Here is a 21226-nt window from a genome sequence, read left to right on the forward strand (position 1 = left end):
ATGAAACTACATTCACAGGACAGTGCTTTCTTTTTCCTCTCCTTTGTAACAGGACATTACTTCGATTACTGGATATGCACACGTGACTGCGACCGAGCTGGAGAGCGACCTAGGTGGGACACGGCAGTGACTACAGCCGGGGCATGCAGCATCCCCAGAGGTCCGAGTACTGAGTCCTGAACAGGTTCCATTCTCTGGGGCTCATTTAAGATTGCGCAGCCATCCTCCAGCCCAGTCGCAGACAGCCCGCTGGAGAGCACGCGGCACCCAGGAAGTCGTTCTGCACGCACGGACCCAGCGGTACTGGGCTCCCTCAGGAGTTTGGGGAAGTAGAGGGATACGGGGAGGGCCTGATATATCCAATTACAAGCAAAGAAGAGAAAGATGCTTTGAAAGCAGGCTGCTATAAAGTGATGGTGTTGACACCGAACAAACAAAACGCAACAATTAAGAATCCTGGAATGGGGCGCCTGGGTGGCTCAGTCGTTAAGCGTCTGCCTTCGGCTCAGGTCATGATCCCGGAGTCCTGGGATCGAGTCCCGCATCGGGCTCCCGGCTCAGCGGGGAGCCTGTTTCTCCCTCTGACCTTCTCCCCTCTCACGCTGTTTCTCTCTCTCTCAAATGAATAAATAAAATCTTAAAAAAAAGAAAAGAAAAGAATCCTGGAAAAAAATGGGCTCTAAAAGAAATCAGAAGTTCATTTATCTGTAAACTTATTATATTTCAAATTGCAAAGTACATCTGCAGTCACGTCAAATACATACTTAATTAAAGGCAGTTAAATACGTAGGAATCAGTACATTATACTTCCCTAAATTCTCTTTTTGCCTCCCTTACTCTCTGGAAGTGAAGTGTACTGTAGCTTATACCTTGTCACCTTTCTCTTCGGGTTCATCTTCATTAAGGAATTCCCGTTTGGGGTATGGAATCTGGCAGCCAGCAAACACACTACAAAATCATTAAAAAAAAAAAAGAATATACATCATGACCTAAAATCTACAATATCATTGACCTTAAATGTTAACTTAAGATCCCACTTTTTTTCCTTAACATATTTTCCACTCTTCGTCTATAGCTAATATTTGCTGGATGCCTCCCAAGACAACTTAATTCAAGCAAATAAGAAAAGAATTTGTGGTATGCCTGGGTGGTGCAGTCAGTTAAGCATCCAACTCTTCATTTCGGCTTGGGTCATGATCTCAGGGACATGAGATTGAGCCCTGCATTGGGCTCCCACCACGCTGGGCATGGAACCTACTTAACATTCTCTCTCTCCCTCTGTCCCTCGCCCCCCTCTCTCCCTCTCAAAAAAAAAAAAAAATTTGTTGTCTAAGTTTTATACTAATTGTATAAACTCATCTGGCTGACTGATCTAAAAGTCCCACCTGTTCTCAGCTTTAGTTTTTTTCTGTAATACTGAATAACGGTCATTCCTAAAATACTTGTTTCATTCACACCTCTCTATAGCTTTGCCTGTTTCACAATACAGGTCCTTTTTCTTGCGTACTTTTTCTCCAAGGTAGTATTAATGGAGAACTTCAGTAACACTGCAGTAAAGCGCTTCTCTTACTTTCAGCCACCATCTGACACCCTCAACCTGGAGCAAAGGACACAGAAAATGTAGGATACATACTCTAATGTCGGCAAGGGGTCCTCCTGAAAATAGGGATCCTGCAGAGCCTGCTCCGAGGTAATTCTCTTGGTTGGATCCATAGTAAGGAGTTTCTGAAGCTAGAGTAACACATGAGAAACCGATAGCACATGGAAAGATTGCTTATAAATCAATGTTTTGACTTTTGTACAAATGTCTAGCAGGATTACTATCAATGCCATTTTGTAGAGCTCACCGCGCTGTTAGTTCACTACACACATTGATGTGAAATTGGCAGAAATCATTAGCGTTAAAGCCCTTCAAAAGTGTAACTTTTCTTCCCTGCTGATAAATCATTGGAAAAAAATTAAGTCTAGAAGTCAAGGGTGACATCCCCAAAGAAAAATACTTCATTTTGCCTCAGCATCCACCAATTTCTTTTCTTTCTGAAGAGGAGGAAGAGCTAGGACAATCCCATGGTGAACGGGACAAGGTGGCCTGTGCCACAGATCCAACGTCCCCGCCTGGACGAGAGGCACCTACCAAGAGGAACACTTTGCTGTCAGGCTTGACCTTGTGTTTCTCCATGTACTTTATGAGGCTACTGTTGGCGTACCTGCAAGAGGACATGACAATCACAAATCACTGGGAACACTCGCACATTTTTTCCCCATAAAATGTTTATTACTGAAGTACAGTTTACACGATCTGTATTTTTTAATGGAAAGCTCCCAGATTGGTTTCCCTATAAGATACACGTTTATTAGGCCATTGTTTTTTCTGCTTAATAAAAGAACACATAACCGAATACTGGCAAACGTGTGAAGAAGTAGGAATTGTTAAACACCCTGCGCAAGAGTTTCTATTGTTACAACGGCTTTGGAAAACAATTAGACATTAACCATTAGAGTTGAAAATGTGAACAACCTAAAATCTAGCAATTCCTTTCCTAGGTAGGTACTCTACGAGATTCCTTTGTGCATGTATATCACAGGATACATGAACAAGAATGTTCTTAGCAGCATTTCTATAGTAAAAACAAAACAAAACTGTAAGCAACACAAATGTCTATCAATTAAAGAACGGCTACATTGTTATATATTCACAGAATGGAAAGTTACACAATAGTAAAAATGAATACAGAGGTTGAGCGGGGAATAAAAGCAAATAAAAGCAGACTATAATTTATAAAAAGTTCAGATACATTAAACTGAAACAATAATCCACTGAGAGATACATACATCTGTAGCAAAACGAGAATAAAAAATGTGGAATGATAAATACAAATTCAGAACCATGTTGACCCATTGGGAGGGACATGAACAGGAAGGCAGGGTACACAGAGCACTTCAGTAATCTTAGTAATGTTCTATTTCTTACGTTGAAGGGTGAGTAGAGGAGCATTCGTTTTATTATTCTAAAAAGACTACGTATCGTGTTTTCATCATATGTTCTTTCCTATATATGAAATATTTCACATTAAAAAGGCCAAAAAATAAGTAATATATGTTTATGGTAGAAAATTTAGAGAATACAGAAAGGTATAGAGAAGAAAACTGAAATCACTCAGAGTCCAGCCATTCAGTGATTAAAAAAAAGAAAAACAACAAAGCACCCAAACACTGTTGAGATTTTGCTAATTTTCCTTCGGCATTTTTGCTATGTATCTATGTATGATACAAACACAGAGGGGGTTTTTGTTTTGTTTTTATAAAATTGGGATCATACTATATAAACTGTCCTACCTCTTTTCACTTAATAATAATAATGTTTCATAAACATTTTTCCTTGTCTAACACTACCTAAACGACTAATTTGCAGTGGTTGTATATTCCTACTGTTACTGTTGTTGTTTGTTTCACAATAGTTAAGAAATATGGGTCCTTGTAGGTTAATCTGATCCGCACGGTAGGAAGACAATGCTGCACAGCAGGTGAGAATCAGGGACCCCTTCTAGACCCTGACTCCTGGCATTTACCAGCTGTGTGATCTTGGGTAGTTCGTTAACCCCTATGAAAGCCTTAGGTTCCTCCTCTGGAAACTGAGGATTATAATCACACCTATCTTATAGAGTTGTTGTGAGGACCGTATGAGAAAATGTAGGTCAGGGCTTAGCACCACGTCTGACACATAGGACGTAGTGAGCCATTTGTGGCTGCTCTGACTGCTTCCATAGGATAAATTCTTGGATTTATTAGGTCAAAGGATATGTACATTTCAAAGCCATTTTTATGTGCTCTAGAACCTTGCTACACAAAGCTGGCCCTCAGCTCAGCAGTATGGGCCCCCGAGAGCCTGCATTTTTAACAAGGTCTCCAGGTGATTTGTATGTACGTTAAAGTTTGAGAAACATTGTGCTCAGCAGTCGCATACAAGGGAGAGTGCCCATTTTGTCGTACCCTTGCCAACCCTAGGTATGTTCATTTAAAAAATCTTTGCCATGTGTATTCATTTAAAATTGCCTCGGAGTGCCTGGCTGGCTCAGTCAGTAGAGCATGTGACTCTTGATCTCAGGGTTATTAAGTTCAAGCTGCACAGATGGGTACAGAGGTTGATTAAAAATAAAATCTTAAAAAAAAATTTTTTTTTTTTTACATCTTTTCCCCCAATACCAGGAACATTTTTATTAGCAAGGTAGCCACTAAGTTTGTTAATGGGAAGAAATTTTAAAGTTTATATAGAAATGGAGTTTGTCCACATATATGTCTTTGGTCTTCATGTTAAATCAACTGATCTCTTGGGTTAACTCCAGATTCTAAGTTATTTATTTCTATCATAATATTGGACCATGCTTATTGGAACATTCAATTTTAAAGTCAACTTAGAGATTTCCTTTTAATTCTACTTTCACCTTGCCTTCTACTGAGCTAATAAGAGCTCTGGGAAGATTACAGAAACTTCTATTCACTATCCTTCCCAATTCACTAAAGAGTAATTTTTTTGGTGCTTTTCATCTGATACAATGAAAGCAAGTTATTTTACCTTTTATGTCATTTCACATCATGTTTTCTGAAATTTTTAAATTATATTTTACTTTAGTGACTTGTATGTACTCTATTAGATTTAGCTAATTTTTAATACAGTCCTTTCATCTTTTGTATCAGGAGCCTGCTTTCACAGGGGTAGAACCATTTGCATAAGACATATGGGCTCTTATCACTGAGCTTTTCCTATTACTTTTCCAACTGAATTTCATTTATCTTTTAAAACTTCTCTCCTTTTATTTCTGGTTACTGTAAACACTACCATTTTATGTGAAAATTTTCCTTTGGTCTTTAAACACTAAAATAAATGTTAAGTGCTTACATTAATTTTCTCTATCTTTTACACTATTAGCGTGTCTTCAACTACTTGTACCACTTTCATTAATACCATGTGACAAGTAACTAATGAGCATGTACTATGTACCAGGCCCTGGGGATACATATAATGGTGTACAGAGTAGACATAACCCATACTATCTAGAGGGAAAGGCAGAGAAGCATTCAAAAGCAAACTGTAGTGCAAAGTCATCAGTGCGGAGAGAAGCAGCAAGGATGCTACGGGAGAACTGAGGGGGACGACCTAACTCAGACCTAGAAGGTCAAGGGAGACCTCCGCAGGCAAGTGATGCCTAAGCCAAGACCTAAAGGATAAGTAGAAAGGAAAAATGGGAGTTAATCTGAGGAGTTAAAATGAGTGGGAGGAAAGTACATCCTAGACTGAAGGAACAGCATATATAACAACCCAGAGGTCAAAAAAAGCTCTGGGTTTTTCAGATTCTTAAAGAAATTCATGATGTCCAGACTAGAGAATACAAAGTGGACAGTGGCTTAGTGGATGAATTATGGTGATGTATAAGCCAAAGCTCTATAAGCCATCCTAGAGAATTGAGGGCAGTGGTGATTTAAGAGCAACTAGGAAACCAACATGATCCAATTTGCTTTTGGCAATGACTGCAGTATAGACAGTGAGTTGGAATAAAGACTGGAGGTAGCGATACCACTTGGAAGGCCACTGCAGGATCCTAAGTGAGAGACGGTGGTCTGGACTGTAATAGTGGCAGAGTAGATGGAGAGGAATACAAAGAACTGACTAGACTTACTAACTGTTTGGACCCCACAAGGTGAAATGGGAGAGAATGGGATAAGAGAAGGATCAGGGATATCTCAGGTCTTGGGCTTGAACAACTGGGTGAATCATGGAGTCATTTCCTAAGATAGGAAATACAGCGGGAGGACAGTGTGGGAGGATAGATGATGAGTTCAATTTTGGACATGTAACTTGAAGTATTTATGGAACATTCAAGTTGGGCTTCCATAAGGCAATTAGACAAGTGGGTCTGAAACTTGGAAAAGAGATCCTACTCGGATGCATAAACTGGGAGTTATCGGCATAATCAATGGTAAATTGTCGCCATTAAAATCAGAGAAACTGCCCAGGGAAACGTCCAGAGTGAGAAGAGAGCCCAAGACAGAACCTTGAGCAATATGAGTGTTATCTTTAGGAGACAGATAGAAGAAAAACACTCCACCAGGGACTGTGTACAAGAGGAGCCAAAAATGAGTGCCGTTTCCTACTTCTCTTTATCATGTCTGCTTTTGTTCCTACAAGCCATCCTGTCCTGAAATTTTCCAGTTAAGTTGCCCGAAAGAGAACCTCTTTCACCTTTTTTCCTCTAGGCGTGTGCATTTATAGCAAACTCCTCTCACACTGTCACCCTTATTCTTTCATTTCTGCTCAATATACCACCAGTGTGTTTTACTCAGCTTCTGGGCCATGCATTCATCCTTCTGCTATCCTTCCTGGTTGCCTAACCCAGCATTTCGGTCACTAGTCATTATTCAGATAAAGATAAAATCACAGTTGCGACCTTGAACTCAGCCCTCATCATGCTAAAATAGGAGAGATGTTTAAACGCTATACTGACCCTTAAAATTCTTAAAAGTTTGTAAAATACTACAGCCTAAGCCTCACGTGTACGTTACCAACATCTGGGATATCGTCTTTAAATCATAAGCATAATTAATATATTAAAATCTAAATTTCTGGCTTAAATACTAATCTATATCTGGTTTTTAAAAGGATTAATTTAAATATTCCCATTGAAGTTACTACTTATATTTAACATGAAATTACTTACGTTGTTCTTCTAAAGTCTTTCTGAAGTGTGGGGTATTCTGGCATCTTTCTAATATCTTCCCAATCTTTATCTTACAAAAAAATATTGAATATTGTTATAGAAAATAAGGTTACTTATATAAAAAAATCTACTTATGTTAGCTTAAAAATATACATAAAAATACTCAAAATATGCTTTTGAAAAGGAATTATTTTGAAATATGACTCCAATACTATTTTGGAAAGAAGAATAAATTACCTGCAGGAAACCCCATGACACTAAATATCCGATCTAGTTGATCATGATGAAAGGGATTGCTTGTTTTTATATCTTCCTGGCGACAGTGAAAAATAGGTTCTGAAGTCAACAATTCAGCAAATATGCAACCTATTGCCCATATATCTATGAAGGAAGAAAAACAAGTTTTTATACACATTTATTATAGTTCTTGGGTTATAATTCCTGAGTATAATCACAACCTACATATAAAAATACTTTTCAGTGATGGAATATACAAAGTCTGACAACTATATTAAGAAAACATATATATATGACATGAAATAGCTGTATCATCACATAACAGATTAAATGCCAAATAAAAAACATTTACTTATATATTTCCTAATGAAGATATACTTGGGAAACTCAATTTAGCAAGCAATGAATTTACATTTAGGCAAAAGCCTTTCTAACCACTATTAATAATGTAGTCACTGAAGCATTCAATTATAATCTAATGCAGGGTTAAATACTCATGACAGAATAAAACAATACCATCATCAGGTACAGGGATACATTCCTTTAAAGCAATCAAATGCATAATGATAGAGCACAATTTCTGATTTGTGAGTATAGACAGACAGTATAGACCATATAAAATGGTTTGGAAAAACTCAACTTTTGTATGCAAGGCTACCAACTTCCATTTTTTCAACAAACTGTAAGGTCTAAAAGCTGATAAATACAAGTACCTACAGGTACAGCATGACACCCATAGAGCTCGGTGTTATTTGAATATATTCACTTGGATTAAGCTGCTCCAATCCTCCAACACTCCAAGACAAAGTTAAAAGTTAAAAGTTTTATTAACTATTTTAAATCACCAGTTATAGATTATTCTATTTGGATTTTACACGTTGAAAAACTGTAATTTCGATTCTGACTATAATATTATATTCACGTTTTGCCAAATGTACAGGTGAATTACTTTTTGTAAGATATATATTCACACTTGCCCACTTAAATAAATGCTATTTAATAGTTTAAAAAAAATAATGCCCGGATGCGCCTGGGTGGCTCAGTCGTTAAGCATCTGCCTTCGGCTCAGGTCATGATCCCAGGGTCCTGGGACTGAGCCCCGCGTTGGGCTCCCTGCTCGGTGGGGAGCCTGCTTCTCCCTTTCCCACTCCCCCTGCTTGTGTTCCTGCTCTCACATCTGTCTGTCAAATAAATAAATAAAAATCTAAAAAAATAAATAACACACAGACCACGGTATAGTATAGAAAAGCAGTGTTTAGTAGCCTACTAAATGTGGGAATCACATTCTGTAGACAAGCTAAATAAGAAAAAAGTCTAATTATATCCATTAGCTAGAATTAACGTTGGTATGCTATTTCATAAAACAAACTGCCAAATGAAAAAAAAACATAAGAGTAATGTCTTACATAGCTGACTCCATTCAGGAGTGGCTTCCTTTCACGTAATGTAGTCTTCTGGATAATGGAAACATATCCCTTCAATAATTGTTTTTTATTACACCATTACCTGCCATCTTAAGAGGCTATAAAATAAAACCTTTCTTAATGACTCAGAAGGGTCATCACAAACATCCATCATGAAAGAATAGAGTAACAATACTCTTTAGTGTCTACTTTTAAATTCTTTTCTCTCTCCCGCATCATGTTGTTGTCAATCTTGCCTCTGACACAGTCCCATCTCTCTTCCTGCTGGCTGCTTCTACTATGCAGTCAACTGGGGCTGGTACTGCATGTTCCTGGTCATGCCAGTTCCTTGTTTGCCTTCCATTTAAAGGACAGAAGCCAGGATCTAGATTCCCCTGAGAACTGCTAAGAGAAGGAACCTCAGTGTAGCAGGTAATGTTAAGTTATAGGCTTTCTTGCTTCATATTAGCCTCTAATTTTAAATGGTCATCTGGCTCTTGTATCATCTACACCATTTCTCAGCTCTCATTCCTCTGTCAATGACTTGTTTCTCCCTCCCTCCCTCTAGACACACACACACACACACACACACACACACACAAGCACAAACGCTGTCACTCCCCTCCCCCTCTAAACGTTACTCCATAAAATTTCACTGATACCAAATCATCAAACTCTTCTTTTATATACTCTGACTAGAAATAATACTCATTTCTGACATGAACCAGGTATGGAGGAGAGTAAGAACGAGTGAATGTGTACATATTATATTTATAATGTCTGCTATGAATATATCTGAAGCCTAAAAATAACTGATTTGGGGATTATTCTTTTTGTGTGTCTTTTTTCCTAATCTCTATCCAGAATGGATAATTGCAACTTGACTAAACTTGGAAATTAGTGATTATATTTTTATCTTTATCTGTAAGTTGCAAACTGGTTTAAATTCAATTTCAGTTGTCCTTGCCCTGAGGAAATAGGAAACATAGTTGATTTCCAATTCATACCCAATTATCTTTATTTCCCCCCAAAACATCTAGTTTTATTTCAATAGTAGAACAGTTAATCAGAAAATATTCACAGAACTGCGCTTCTCAAAGTGTGGGCTGTCAAAGTGTGTGGACCACATACACAGAATCATATAATGGCACATATCAAAAATGGGACTTACTACCATGGATTTGCTCTATAAGAATCTCTGAGAGTAGGACAGACTTTGGTAGGGAGTCATTTAGTTCAATGGAAGGTTTTGGCTGAATGTGCCTTTTCTTACTGGAAACCTCCCTTCTAGATAAAGACTGTATGGAGCTTGGTAGGAGCCCAGCACATGTGGATTTCTACTGTTACCATGTCCTCTACTCGCTGCCCTGTGCCCTGGGTTATCTCGTCATCAATTCTGCTCTGAGGCACCGCCTGTTACTTCCCAGCTGACAGACCCTTTCTCTGGTGCATTTTCAGTCTCTTCCTATCCCCTGGTGCCTTCTGAGATTGTCTAAGAGACTTTACTGTCCTCAACTGAGAGATCTAATAGAACAAGCAGACAATTCTAAAAGTTGCAAAGATACAGCTCCTCAGTAAAAATCACTCACTGGAATGTAAGTGGAGTCACGCTCTGATTTTAACCCCTCATTCTGAGAGCACCCCATTCCTTCCGTCCGCTTGTGTAGTTCCCCTGTCTGCAGCCTCCACACAGCTGCCATGGTCCGGCCCGATGCCAGTAGCCTGGCCTTGGCAGCCTCTGAATGCGGCCTTACTCTGGGCTCAGCTGCTAGCAGAAGGGTAGAGGGTCGGTCTCCCACTGCCCTACTGTCAAACACTCATAGGCTTTTTCACGAATTTAACAAAATCTTTCAGCAATACTTATAAAGTATTACAAGATTCCAGCACTGTCCTGGCATCTCAATCCTTGGACAAAGTATAAATATGTGCTAGGTGTCAGAGTTTTGCAGAAACCAGATCTCCGGGTGAACGAGGACATCACTATGGTTTAATCTTTGTTTCTCCTTTTACCCACAAATAGGTTAATTAGTGGTCTAATCTTTTCAAACATAGGAACTACCTTTGTAGTTCTTTGCATGCCATCAGGTTTTTTTAAATAAATTTAACAGAGAAAGTCTTGTGCTCATCTATTTTTAATAATTTTATACTTGTAGTGCCTTTATTCAATGGAACTTAACCAAAGCAGCTAAAGGTAGTAAAAAAAAAAAAAAAAAACAAAAATGATATTAGTCTAATACCAGTAAATGGAAAATTCAACAAAAGGAAAATTTCAAGAAATACACCTGGCAGATTTCGGTACCTTAGAGAACTAGCTCATCACAGTGACAGGGCTATCTACCCTTCTCTATCCTCTCTTTTTATCTCAGTTAAAGAAATCTCATGGTTTGAGGAGAGCTCTCTCTTCCTGACTGCCCCAATTCACAGCTGGGCCCTCCGCGGACACTGGAGTGATCAGGTAGCAAAGTCTCTGCTGTCTCCGTTCGGGGGCAGACTTGAAATCCTGCAGGGCGTGTGTTTGTAACAGGTTTTCTTACGCCGTTTTTTTTTCACTTAGTGAAATGGCAAGATGCTGGGCACAGCTAATCCACCCAGACTCTATTTCCTACTGTGATGGAGAAACCGCCACCCTGATAACGGCAATGGCAGGAGACAGAAAGTAGTCACATTATTTCTGGTTGAGGAAAGGACTGACTGACTGACTTTTCCCCAGATAGAAGGGGCTCTCTTCCACACCACGCTGTGCCTGCTTTCTGTTGTTCTTTCTGTGGGGAAAACAATTCTAAACCTCTCTCCAGGTCTTCTGATCGACGGTAGGTACATGCAAAATAAAGTTTGCACATTATCATTTCCATAGCAACTCAACAGGGTCTGATAACTTGATTCCCTAAAAGAAAATGCTTTCTTCTTTTTAAAAAACCATATTCTCCTATAAAGTGAAAAATCCTAATCTACCAGAATATAATATCTAGGAATATAGAAGACAATAGGACTTTTACAAAGAGATATAAAAGTGGTTTTTACAAAGCAGCTTCATTATTATTATACCATTTGGTATTTATGATAATTCGATGCTATGACAGTAAATCATTTTAGACTAACTTACCAATGGCCTTTGTATAATGCCTTGCACCAAGCAGAAGTTCAGGAGCCCGATACCAAAAAGTCACAACTACTGGATCCAAATCTGCCAGTGGCTTTAGAGGAGAATTGAATAATCTGGCAAAACCCATGTCAGCTTAAAAAAAAAAAAAAAGAAACAAATTAATATATAGCTCAGTTTGGCATGCTACTAGAACCATGCAAGGTTGATGACAATAGCCACTAGCCTTATGAAGCAATCCTTTCCTCCCTTTTCAACCAGGGGTCTGCACCAGGCACCAGATTCCCTCTTCTGAGGTAGATATTATTACTGTGCCTATTTTACTGATAAAGAAACTGAGGCTTAAAGACATTCTGACCTGCCCAAGGTCGTAGAGCTAGTAAACACAGGGTCATAATTAGAATCCAGGTCTGACTTCAGTCCCCTGGCTTTCAGAAACATTGCAATAATCTTAAATGTTTATAAAATTGAAATAGTCTAAGTTTCCATGATTAATTACGGCCTCTGTATGCCTATGCATCTAAAAACTGATGCATCTTAGTTTGGTGTGAGCTCAAGTTGGCTCGTGGACACATGAGAGCCAATTTGTACACATTTCTTCCCAATTCTGGGTTCAGTGATGTCATGTCAATGACTTGAAATTGGCTATGATTAGGGAATATCTGCATCATGATAAACAGCAAATGCTACAAATCGGGGCTTTTTCACCCCAGAGAGTCACTGTTGTATAATTACCAGCACATCATAAACATGTTTCCAAAGACACGTAAGAGATTATTTGTTATACTTTGTTATAATTCACGATTTAGCAAAGGTCTATACCAAAGCTAAGTGATTTAAATCTTAAGAGGTGTACGCGAGTAGTAAAAAGAATAGTTATTACTATAAAAAGTTCCTGGAGACTATCTAATTTTCTTAAGATTTCATAAATAACAAATGCCTTTTATTTATCAAGCACTTTAGAGTTTACAGATGGTTTTCACATATATCATCTATCACTTCATCTAATCCTCATATGAATGCTGGTTTAGTAAGTATTTTGCTCCCCACCTCTGAGATGAAGAATCTAAAGCCCATGGCAGCTAAATGACTTGCCCAAGGTCATAAGGATAGGAAGTAAAAATGCCAGTATTCAAACAAACCATGTTATAATTTAGCAGCTATATTCTGAATCATTGATCTGACACATCCAATAGAGATATGCCCATGTCACAAAGATAAAATCGTGAGAATGAAAACCCTCTATAACTTGAAATATATGATATACATAGTATATTTTGATTGTATAAGGGATAATGTACATTATGTAATAGTAACTAAGGTTTCAACTCTAGAGAATTATTTAATCTAAAATTAACATGCTATGATATAATGTACATTAAAATTTTAATTTACAGCGATTTTGTTTCTTTGGAGCTTGAATAATTTACAAGATTTTCTGAGAATGCTTTGGAGAACACAGCTAATAAAAAATAAAGCTATCCAAGGAAGCCTGTGCCATGCTTACTCTTTCTTAACTAAATTTCCCTAGAGCAAACAAAAACATTCAAAATCATTCTACCAATACTACGCCTACTTCAAAGCACTGCTTTATGTATTTAATAGATGCTGATTGTTACTGATGGCAAAGTAATATGATGCAATGCTGTTTATCCACTGAAAAGCATGTTATTTTAAGTAAAAGCTAAAGCCAGTATTTCTCCCCTTATTCTCTACCTTCCTAATTTTATATAAGCCTCATCTATTCACTGTCAGATGACATTAAGTCGAAATCAAGTCCAAAGGAAACAACAAGCATTCTTAAAAATAATTCTTGTCTGTTGTTTGAATTTTAAAGGAGTTTCAAATCCTTCCTCAAATAATACTTCAGACGTAAGGTAACTAACAGTTGTTTTCCTAAAATTAGATATGAGTGAAATTGTTCGATTCAATGGACTGCAATAATAAAATTCTGGTGGTAGTGCTAATTAGATAGTATCAAAGGACAGAGACAAGCAGGAAAAGGCAATGTCTACCACCAAGGAACTTACACGAAGGTGAGGTGACAAAATACACAGAGTAGATAAAAACAAAAAAGGGTAAGGGCTGTAAGGCTAAAGGACAGCTGCCAGTGGCTTCTACTAGACTTGACATCCTTTGAGGGGAGGGCTTATGTCTCCTTCCTGGCTTTAACTGGAACAGTGTCTGGTAAACCTCTGTAGCACTGGAATAAATTGAACGCAGGACTTGAGCTGTAGTTCTGAAGGGTGAATCATTGTGAACAGTAAAGGGGACAAGCAAGCACTTCAGGGAAGGCCTGAAGTCTTTAGGCTGCTGGGGTGGGGGAGGAGGCTCAGATGCAGCGAAAGTCACGCTGCATTTTCCATTTGCCCTTTTCTTTTCTCTCAAAAAAGGACTGTATTAAAGTGTTAAGCATAGGCATCTGAGCATTACTAATTTTTAAAAAGTGATGTGCTATTAAAACAAAATTCAAAAGCAATTTTAAAAACTAGATTGTTCACTAGACTATTGGTATTGCTTATTGCTTATTTTAACCCTGATTTTACCCCTAATCTTGGATAGAATTACAATCCTAAAACTTTTTTTTTCCCCATTGGAAAGGAATTTGAGTTTTATTCAGGAGGCTGGTCCCCCAATCCTAAAACTCTTAACAGGAGGGCAACGAATGGGCCTGGCTGGAATACAGAATTTATGGTGAGGAGTACTAGAGATATCTGGGAGTGGTGAGAAGAAAGTAAGTGTGGGTGACCAGGATAAACGTGATGACTGGTACAAACAAGGGAGAGTACGGGATGGTGATGAGGAATTTGGTTTGAAACAACGGAGGAGAGGTTGCCAGCAACAAATAAAAGTAAAGATTTCGGCTAGGGTGAGAGAAGAGAATCTGAGATTCAGATCGTAAAATGATTTTTATAGAATCCATGATTTTAAGGCCATAACTTATCAGTTCCTTAAAGGAATAATTATAGAGGGGAGCCTGGGTGGCTCAGTCGTTAAGCGTCTGCCTTCGGCTCAGGTCATGGTCCCAGGGTCCTGGGATCGAGCCCCGCATCAGGCTCCCTGCTCGGCGGGAAGCCTGCTTCTGCCTCTCCCACTCCCCCTGCTTGTGTTCCCTCTCTTGCTGTGTCTCTCTCTGTCAAATGAATCAATACAATCTTTAAAAAAAAAAAAAAAGAAAGAAAGAAAGAACTGTAGAGGGAGGCCATGCCCCAAGCCAGTGCCTAGGAGATCTTGAAACAAAAGGCTAATAGGAGTAAAAGCCAATAATGAATAAAATGCAGAAGAAAGAGCAAAAGTGGTAAATAGAAAAATAGATTTCTGTGATGCCATATAAGGGAAAAGACAACCCTGAAGTCAGACTGGTCAGAGGAAGGAATGACTAAGGCAATAAAGAAAAACGGTGACTAACTACGGGCCACTGGCTCTGCTGAGACAGAGGTCATAGGTGACTGACTTGGGAGAGCAGTTTCCATAGAGGGATGGAATTAGAGGACAGATTATAACAAATGAGGGTGGGTGGAACCCGTGGGTGAATACTGTGTGTTCTAGAAGTAGAGGAACAAGGGGGGAAAAATGAACACATGGTAAAGAAAACACAATGGATATGAGAAGATTTATTCCAGAATTGGGAAAAGGGTTATGAATGTTGAAAGGTGAAGAGGAGAAACCCAGGAAGCGGAGAGTGGAGACACAACAGTGTGAGAGCTTTTTGGTTTTGGGTTTTTTTTTTATTTTTTATTGTTATGTTAATCACCATACATTACATCGTTAGTTTTTGATGTAGTGTTCCATGATTCACTATTTGCATATAACACCCAGTGCTCCATGCAGAACGTGCCCTCTTTAATACCCATCACCAGGCTAACCCATCCTCCCACCCCCCTCCCCTCTACAACCCTCAGTTTGTTTCTCAGAGTCCATCGTCTCTCATGGTTCGTCTCCCCCACCGATTCCCCCCTTCATTCTTCCCCTCCCCGCAGGAAGATATTTAGAAGCTGGGGGTGGGCGGGGCACCAGACTGGACTCAGGAGGGGAGAGTCACTCTTTGTCGGAGACCCTTTCAAAGGCAGCGCTGTGCTGACAGAAAGTGGTTGGTGAGGGTACAGCAGACAGCTTTGATATGGCTGGGCAGCAACACTTGTAGGGAAAGAGACTCCAGACGGGGAACTCAAGTCCTCCCTCGGAGTGGCTGCGTAAGCTGCAACCTCTCTGAAGCCAGCTCCCCTCCTTGCTCGCATCCCACCAGGCAGGGTGCTTGAGTAAAGTAAGTGAGGAAATGTGTGACGGCATTTACCACATGGGACACTGAACTGTCTTGGTCACTGTCCCTCACAGGGAGGGCTACCCGTCACTAGCATTTCCCTGTCACCGATGTCTAGCAAAACGTAGGGCCTCAAATGCCTACAAGAAAATGTGTGAGCGTAAAACAGGAGCAAGTGAGGAGTGCTGGAAAGGGGGTGGGAAGGGGGAAGCAAGGAATGCAGCTACCTGGTTCTTAGTGACCATCAACAATATTTTTTTAGGGCTCTGAATCTCAGTAAACTCAGCGTAGAGGTTTAAAGAAAGGGAAGTTGGGGGGCGCCTGGGTGGCTCAGTCGTTAAGCGTCTGCCTTCAGCTCAGGTCATGATCCCAGCGTCCTGGGATCAAGCCCCGCATCGGGCTCCCTGCTCAGTGGGAAGCCTGCTTCTCCCTCTCCGGCTCCCCCTGCTTGTGTTCCCTCTCTCGCTGTGTCTCTCTCTGTCAAATAAATAAACAAAATCTAAAAAAAAAAAGGGGGGGGGGGAAGTTGGTTTAAACCAGCTTCTTCTGGAACTGGGCTAGCAAACTAATTGAAGAAGTAGAAAACCAGGCAGGAGGCAGGCTCAGTTGTAGTAGGACAAAACAGATGGGTAGCTGGTCCAGTTAGCACAATTTTGCATCACCCTTAGTATGATATATTCTAACAGCAAAGAAAGCAGGTTGATGAAACAAAATTTCTTTTAAAATCCTTCTAAAAACCATCAAACATTTAACAAAAGTAATTTCTACTACAAAAAATTACAATAAAGCATTTCTTTAGCTCATTTTCTTCCCCAGTATGTCGTGGGTATAGATGATGCCAATTTCTTTTAGAACAACCTTCAGGGTTGCAAAGGAAATTTTAATATATAGATAGGGTTCCTGCTGCTGCCTTAACCTAAGACTACCAAGTAAGAGAGTCTATAAACATGTATGCATTTGGAAAAAATATGTTGGTACCTGGCACAGGACTGCAGGGGGCGGGGGACAGGTATCTGGGACGATGTGTGTATCGGGTCAGGTGAGAGACAGGCATTCAGGGAAAGAACACTGGTGAAGCTGAGATGAAAGCAAGACTTAGCAGATTATGTTTAGGATAACTGTGTAGGACAGTAATCACAGCATAAGCACATGCTTGGGTACTGTATGGGAATAAAGTTTTTGGGCTTGCTTGCCTCAGCTTAGAATCACAGAACCTTCTTTGGGGAATAAACCTAAGGAGTTTTATAAACTATCTATCTACACTCCCCAGTATATTTCCTAAAAATATGATAAGGAAGTCATTTGAAAATTAGCTACTTAAGTAAGAGTCTTAAAAAGGGGATACCACTTTTGCAGTCACTTCAGTTTCTTAATAAATTATTTTAGAAATAATTACCTACCTATTTTGACTCTCCCCCTTTCAGGACCTTCTCCCATTACTAGGATATTGGCTGGTTTCTAGAAATAAAAATAGAGCATTCAAATTACTATGTTTATTCTTTTGACATGCTCTAAAATGGAAAGAAGTTCTTAAAATATGAAAATATCACTTCTGTATTTGCATCAAAACCACAATAGAATATTAATTACCTTCTATATAAAAGCATTTGACATACCTGAAGTTAGCACTAAACTCCTATAAACATCTTTGCTTTGAAAACATCTTATTTTCAAAATTATATCATACAAGTAATTATAAAGAAATTGAAGCTATCATTTTTGTTTACCCCACAGAAGTAACAAGTAATAATAATTTTTTTAAAACCTGCACATATTATAAACTGTCCACTTGCTGCCCACAACAAAGAGTTTTTGGGGTTGAAAATTTTTATGTAAAATTTCCAACCACAACATCATTGCCTCCATTTAAATTAATCAAATGGAATATTCCTTGCTCAATATTTCTAAACTACTATAGGAAAACATGATCAACATTCAACAGACTCTATTAAAATCCACATGCATTTTCAGCTATAGTTCATGCAAAAGTGAGAAATTCCAAATAGGGGGCGCGTGGGTGGCTCAGTCGTTAAGCCTCTGCCTTTGGCTCAGGTCATGATCCCGGGGTCCTGGGATCGAGCCCCGCATCAGGCTCCCTGCTCCGCGGGAAGCCTGCTTCTCCCTCTCCCCCTGCTTGTGTTCCCTCTCTTGCTGTGTCTCTTTCTGTTAAATAAATTTTAAAAAGAAAGAAAAGAAAAAAGAAAAGAAAAGAAAAGAAAAGAAAGAAATTCCAAATAGAATTTCAAAATGTAGGAAAATAAAAACCAGGGCTAATACAGAGCTATATAAAGAAAAGAATAAGCTGCAAATGCATCTGCTGTTTTTTAAGTCATCCTCATTGTGGAACTGTGGAAACAGGCTTTTGGGCAAGTCAGTCTCCTTTGTAAACTATCTAGGGAGAAAATTTATGATTCATTTATTCAATCAATGAATATATTTTTAGCATCTTCTAGGGACAAAAAACATATTAACAATAAAGAAGAAACACAAGAGCCTGATGAACCAAATTCCTAACCTCCAGATGCTCATTATATAAAGATTTCTATATATATAGAAAGAAAAAACAGGAGCTTTGTATCTTAAAAGCTAATGCCATTTATGAGTTACAGAGAGGAGCGAGGTCTTGGGTTAGAGGTTAAACCAGATTACTTTTAGATCCCTTCCAATTTGCTGGCTCTTTTTGAAGTTTCAATGAAAACAATAAGACTTTAAAAAAAAAAAAAAAACAGTTCAAAGGGGGAAGTGATTAACCAGAGTTTCCATTGTTGAGGGAAATATTCATTGGATGTGAGGGCAAGGGTGGTGTCCATTATCCAGATCCTGAAAAATGAACAGGAACTAGCATGGTGGAGTAGAAGGGCAACAGAACGACAGGAGGTACAAAAGGCTATGAACGAGGTAGGGTTAGGAGACAGTAACCTGGACAGAACTCTGGACAGAAACCAGAGGACTCATGTTGGGGGTAGTAAAGTGCACCTAGACTCAGGATAGTCTTAAATGCCAGGTGAAGTCATCTGACATTTATATGACAGGCCGTGAGATGATAGGAGAGGGGGCAGTCTCCGAACTAGGTTCTGTCCAAGGTCTTCTCCACTGAAACAGAGGGGGAGGTATGGAGCTGAGTAACACTCTGAAGGAGAAATTAATAGGACTTTGTGACTAGTTGAAGTCAGAAGACTAAGACAAAGGGTGATAAACATTTCAAAAAGGTTTTGAGTTTCTGTAACTGGAAGAATGATGGTGCCTTTACTATAAAAAAGTTATGAGAGGTCCTGGTTAGGAAGGGGGAATAATGTGAGATGCCTAAGTCCCACTAGCCAGGGGAGTGGAAATAGGAAGATTTGGATTTGAAAGTCATTGTCACTGGAGTGTGATGACTGAAGAAGACGAGACAAAATTAGTTTATCACAGCCAAAAGAGAAAATGGCACTAGACGAAACCCAGACCTGCAAGGTTCAAGTTTGACAACAATTTATCAATGATCCATTATAGATGAAACACTGTACTGCAGACTTTCTGGAAAGAAAGAAAAATAAAACATGAAGCTCTTGACTTCAAAGAGCTTTCAAATCTAGTAAGGAAAGACAGACAAACTGCTTTTTGGAATATTAAGCAGGTTATGAAAAGTACCAAAATAAACCAAAAGAAAGTAGAAGTAAAAAGATAACAGTAAGGGCAGAAATCTATGAATGAGATGGTATTTATGAAGCCTCTAGACAACTACTACAAGAGAAGAGAAGGTACAAATAAACATTACAAATTACAAGAATAACCATAAAAACAGGTTAGAAGGATAAAAGAACCCCACAAAAACTTTATATTAATTTAAACATGTATACAAAACAAAGTCAAGAAAATGTAACCAACAAATTGACTCAAAATGAATTAGAAAAGCTTAAGAAACCAATATGTGCTAAATAAATAGAAAGTTAAAAATCTTCCTACCAAGAAAACACTGGACCTCAAATCATCACAAAAGCAAGTTCTCCAAATTTTCAATGAACAGACTATTCAATCTTATTCAAACATTTGCAGAGAATAGAAAAAGAGGGAATGCTCCCAATACATTCTAGAAGGCCAGTATAATCTTGGTAGCAAACCCAAAGTATGAAAAAGAAAAATTTCAGGCCAACCTCATGAATATAGATACAAAAATACTCATGAGTATAGATGCAAAAATATTAAACAAAATATTATTAAGTCAAAAGCCATTAACAGGAATTCCAGGATGGCTTAACATGAGAAAGCCTATATATGTCCATCACCATATTAACATATTAAAAAAGAAAGATGATATATTTATGTTGATAGAGGCTGAAAAAGCAGTTGATAAAACTTAACAGCCATTCTATGATAAAATCTCTCAGCAAGTTAGACTAGAAAAGTACCTCCTTCAACTGATAATGGGTATGTATCAAAAACTAAGAAGTAACATGGGAACCATTCCCTTTAAAATCGGGACTAATGGGGTGCCTGGGTGGCTCAGTCGGTTAAGCGTCCGCCTTTGGCTCAGGTCATGATCCCAGGGTCCTAGAATCGAGTCCCACATCGGGCTCCCTAAGTGGAGCCTGCTTCTCCCTCTCCTCCCCGCTTGTGCTCTCTGTCACTATCTCTGACTCTCTCTCAAATAAATAAATAAAATCTTAAAAAAAAAAAATCAGGACTAATGTAGGGATACCCACCATTACCACTTCTAAAATCAACATCACACTGTAAGTCTAGTGCTATAAAACAATAATTAAAGGGATATGGATTGGAAAGGCGGAAACAAAATTATTGTTCATTGCAGATGATGTAATTATTTACATAAAAACTCAAAGTATTTACAGACAAATTATTAGCAATAGTAAGAGAGTTTAGTAGGATGTTTGCCTAACTGAAAAATATGAAAAAGTCAACTGTATTTCTATATAACAGCAAAAAAAAAAAAAAAGGTAGGAAATACAATTTTTCAAAGGCCGCATTTCCATAGCAATAAAAAAAACTATTAAGGCACCTAAGAATACATTAAAGGATGTACAAGTTTTTTATACAGAGAATCTTGAAACTTGATCTTAAATGACATTAGTTAAGTCCTAAATAAATTAAGGGGCCATGTTGATAGATAAGAGGACTCTCTACATAAAGACATCAATTTTCCTCATACTTATCTGTAAATTCAATGCAATTTCTTTTTTTTTTAAAGATTTTATTTATTTATTTGAGAGAGAGAATGAGATAGAGAGAGAGAGCATGAGACGGGGGAGGGTCAGAGGGAGAAGCAGACTCCCCACTGAGCAGGGAGCCCCATGCAGGGCTCGATCCCAGGACCCTGGGATCATGACCTGAGCCGAAGGCAGTCGCTTAACCAACTGAGCCACCCAGGGGCCCCAATTCAATGCAATTTCAATCAAACTTCCATCAAAGTTTTGTGTGTGTGTGTGTGTGCATGTAAACATGAAAAGCTGATTTTAAAATGTATGTGGAAAATAAAATAAAATAAAATAAAATAAAATAAAATAAAATAAAATAA

General features: G+C 38.6%; 1 protein-coding gene across 5 annotated transcripts in view; it reads right to left on the reverse strand.

The window, feature by feature from the left end:
- Positions 1–21226, reverse strand: part of CDK19 (cyclin dependent kinase 19) — a 175173-nt gene that overhangs the window by 8178 nt on the left and 145769 nt on the right. For all 5 annotated transcript variants that reach the window (XM_034991826.1, XM_034991821.1, XM_034991824.1 and 2 more), the window contains 7 exons: positions 17115–17172; positions 11457–11588; positions 6951–7094; positions 6714–6783; positions 2135–2207; positions 1634–1731; positions 870–948 (listed from right to left, as the gene is read on the reverse strand). In XM_034991826.1, the coding sequence (XP_034847717.1) occupies positions 870–948; positions 1634–1731; positions 2135–2207; positions 6714–6783; positions 6951–7094; positions 11457–11588; positions 17115–17172 (654 nt within the window). The remainder of the gene's footprint in view (positions 1–869; positions 949–1633; positions 1732–2134; positions 2208–6713; positions 6784–6950; positions 7095–11456; positions 11589–17114; positions 17173–21226) is intronic.

The sequence above is a fragment of the Mirounga leonina genome, unplaced genomic scaffold (genome assembly GCF_011800145.1).
Source record: "Mirounga leonina isolate KUSES-001 unplaced genomic scaffold, KU_Mleo_1.0 Mir_53, whole genome shotgun sequence".
Lineage (NCBI taxonomy): Eukaryota > Metazoa > Chordata > Mammalia > Carnivora > Phocidae > Mirounga > Mirounga leonina.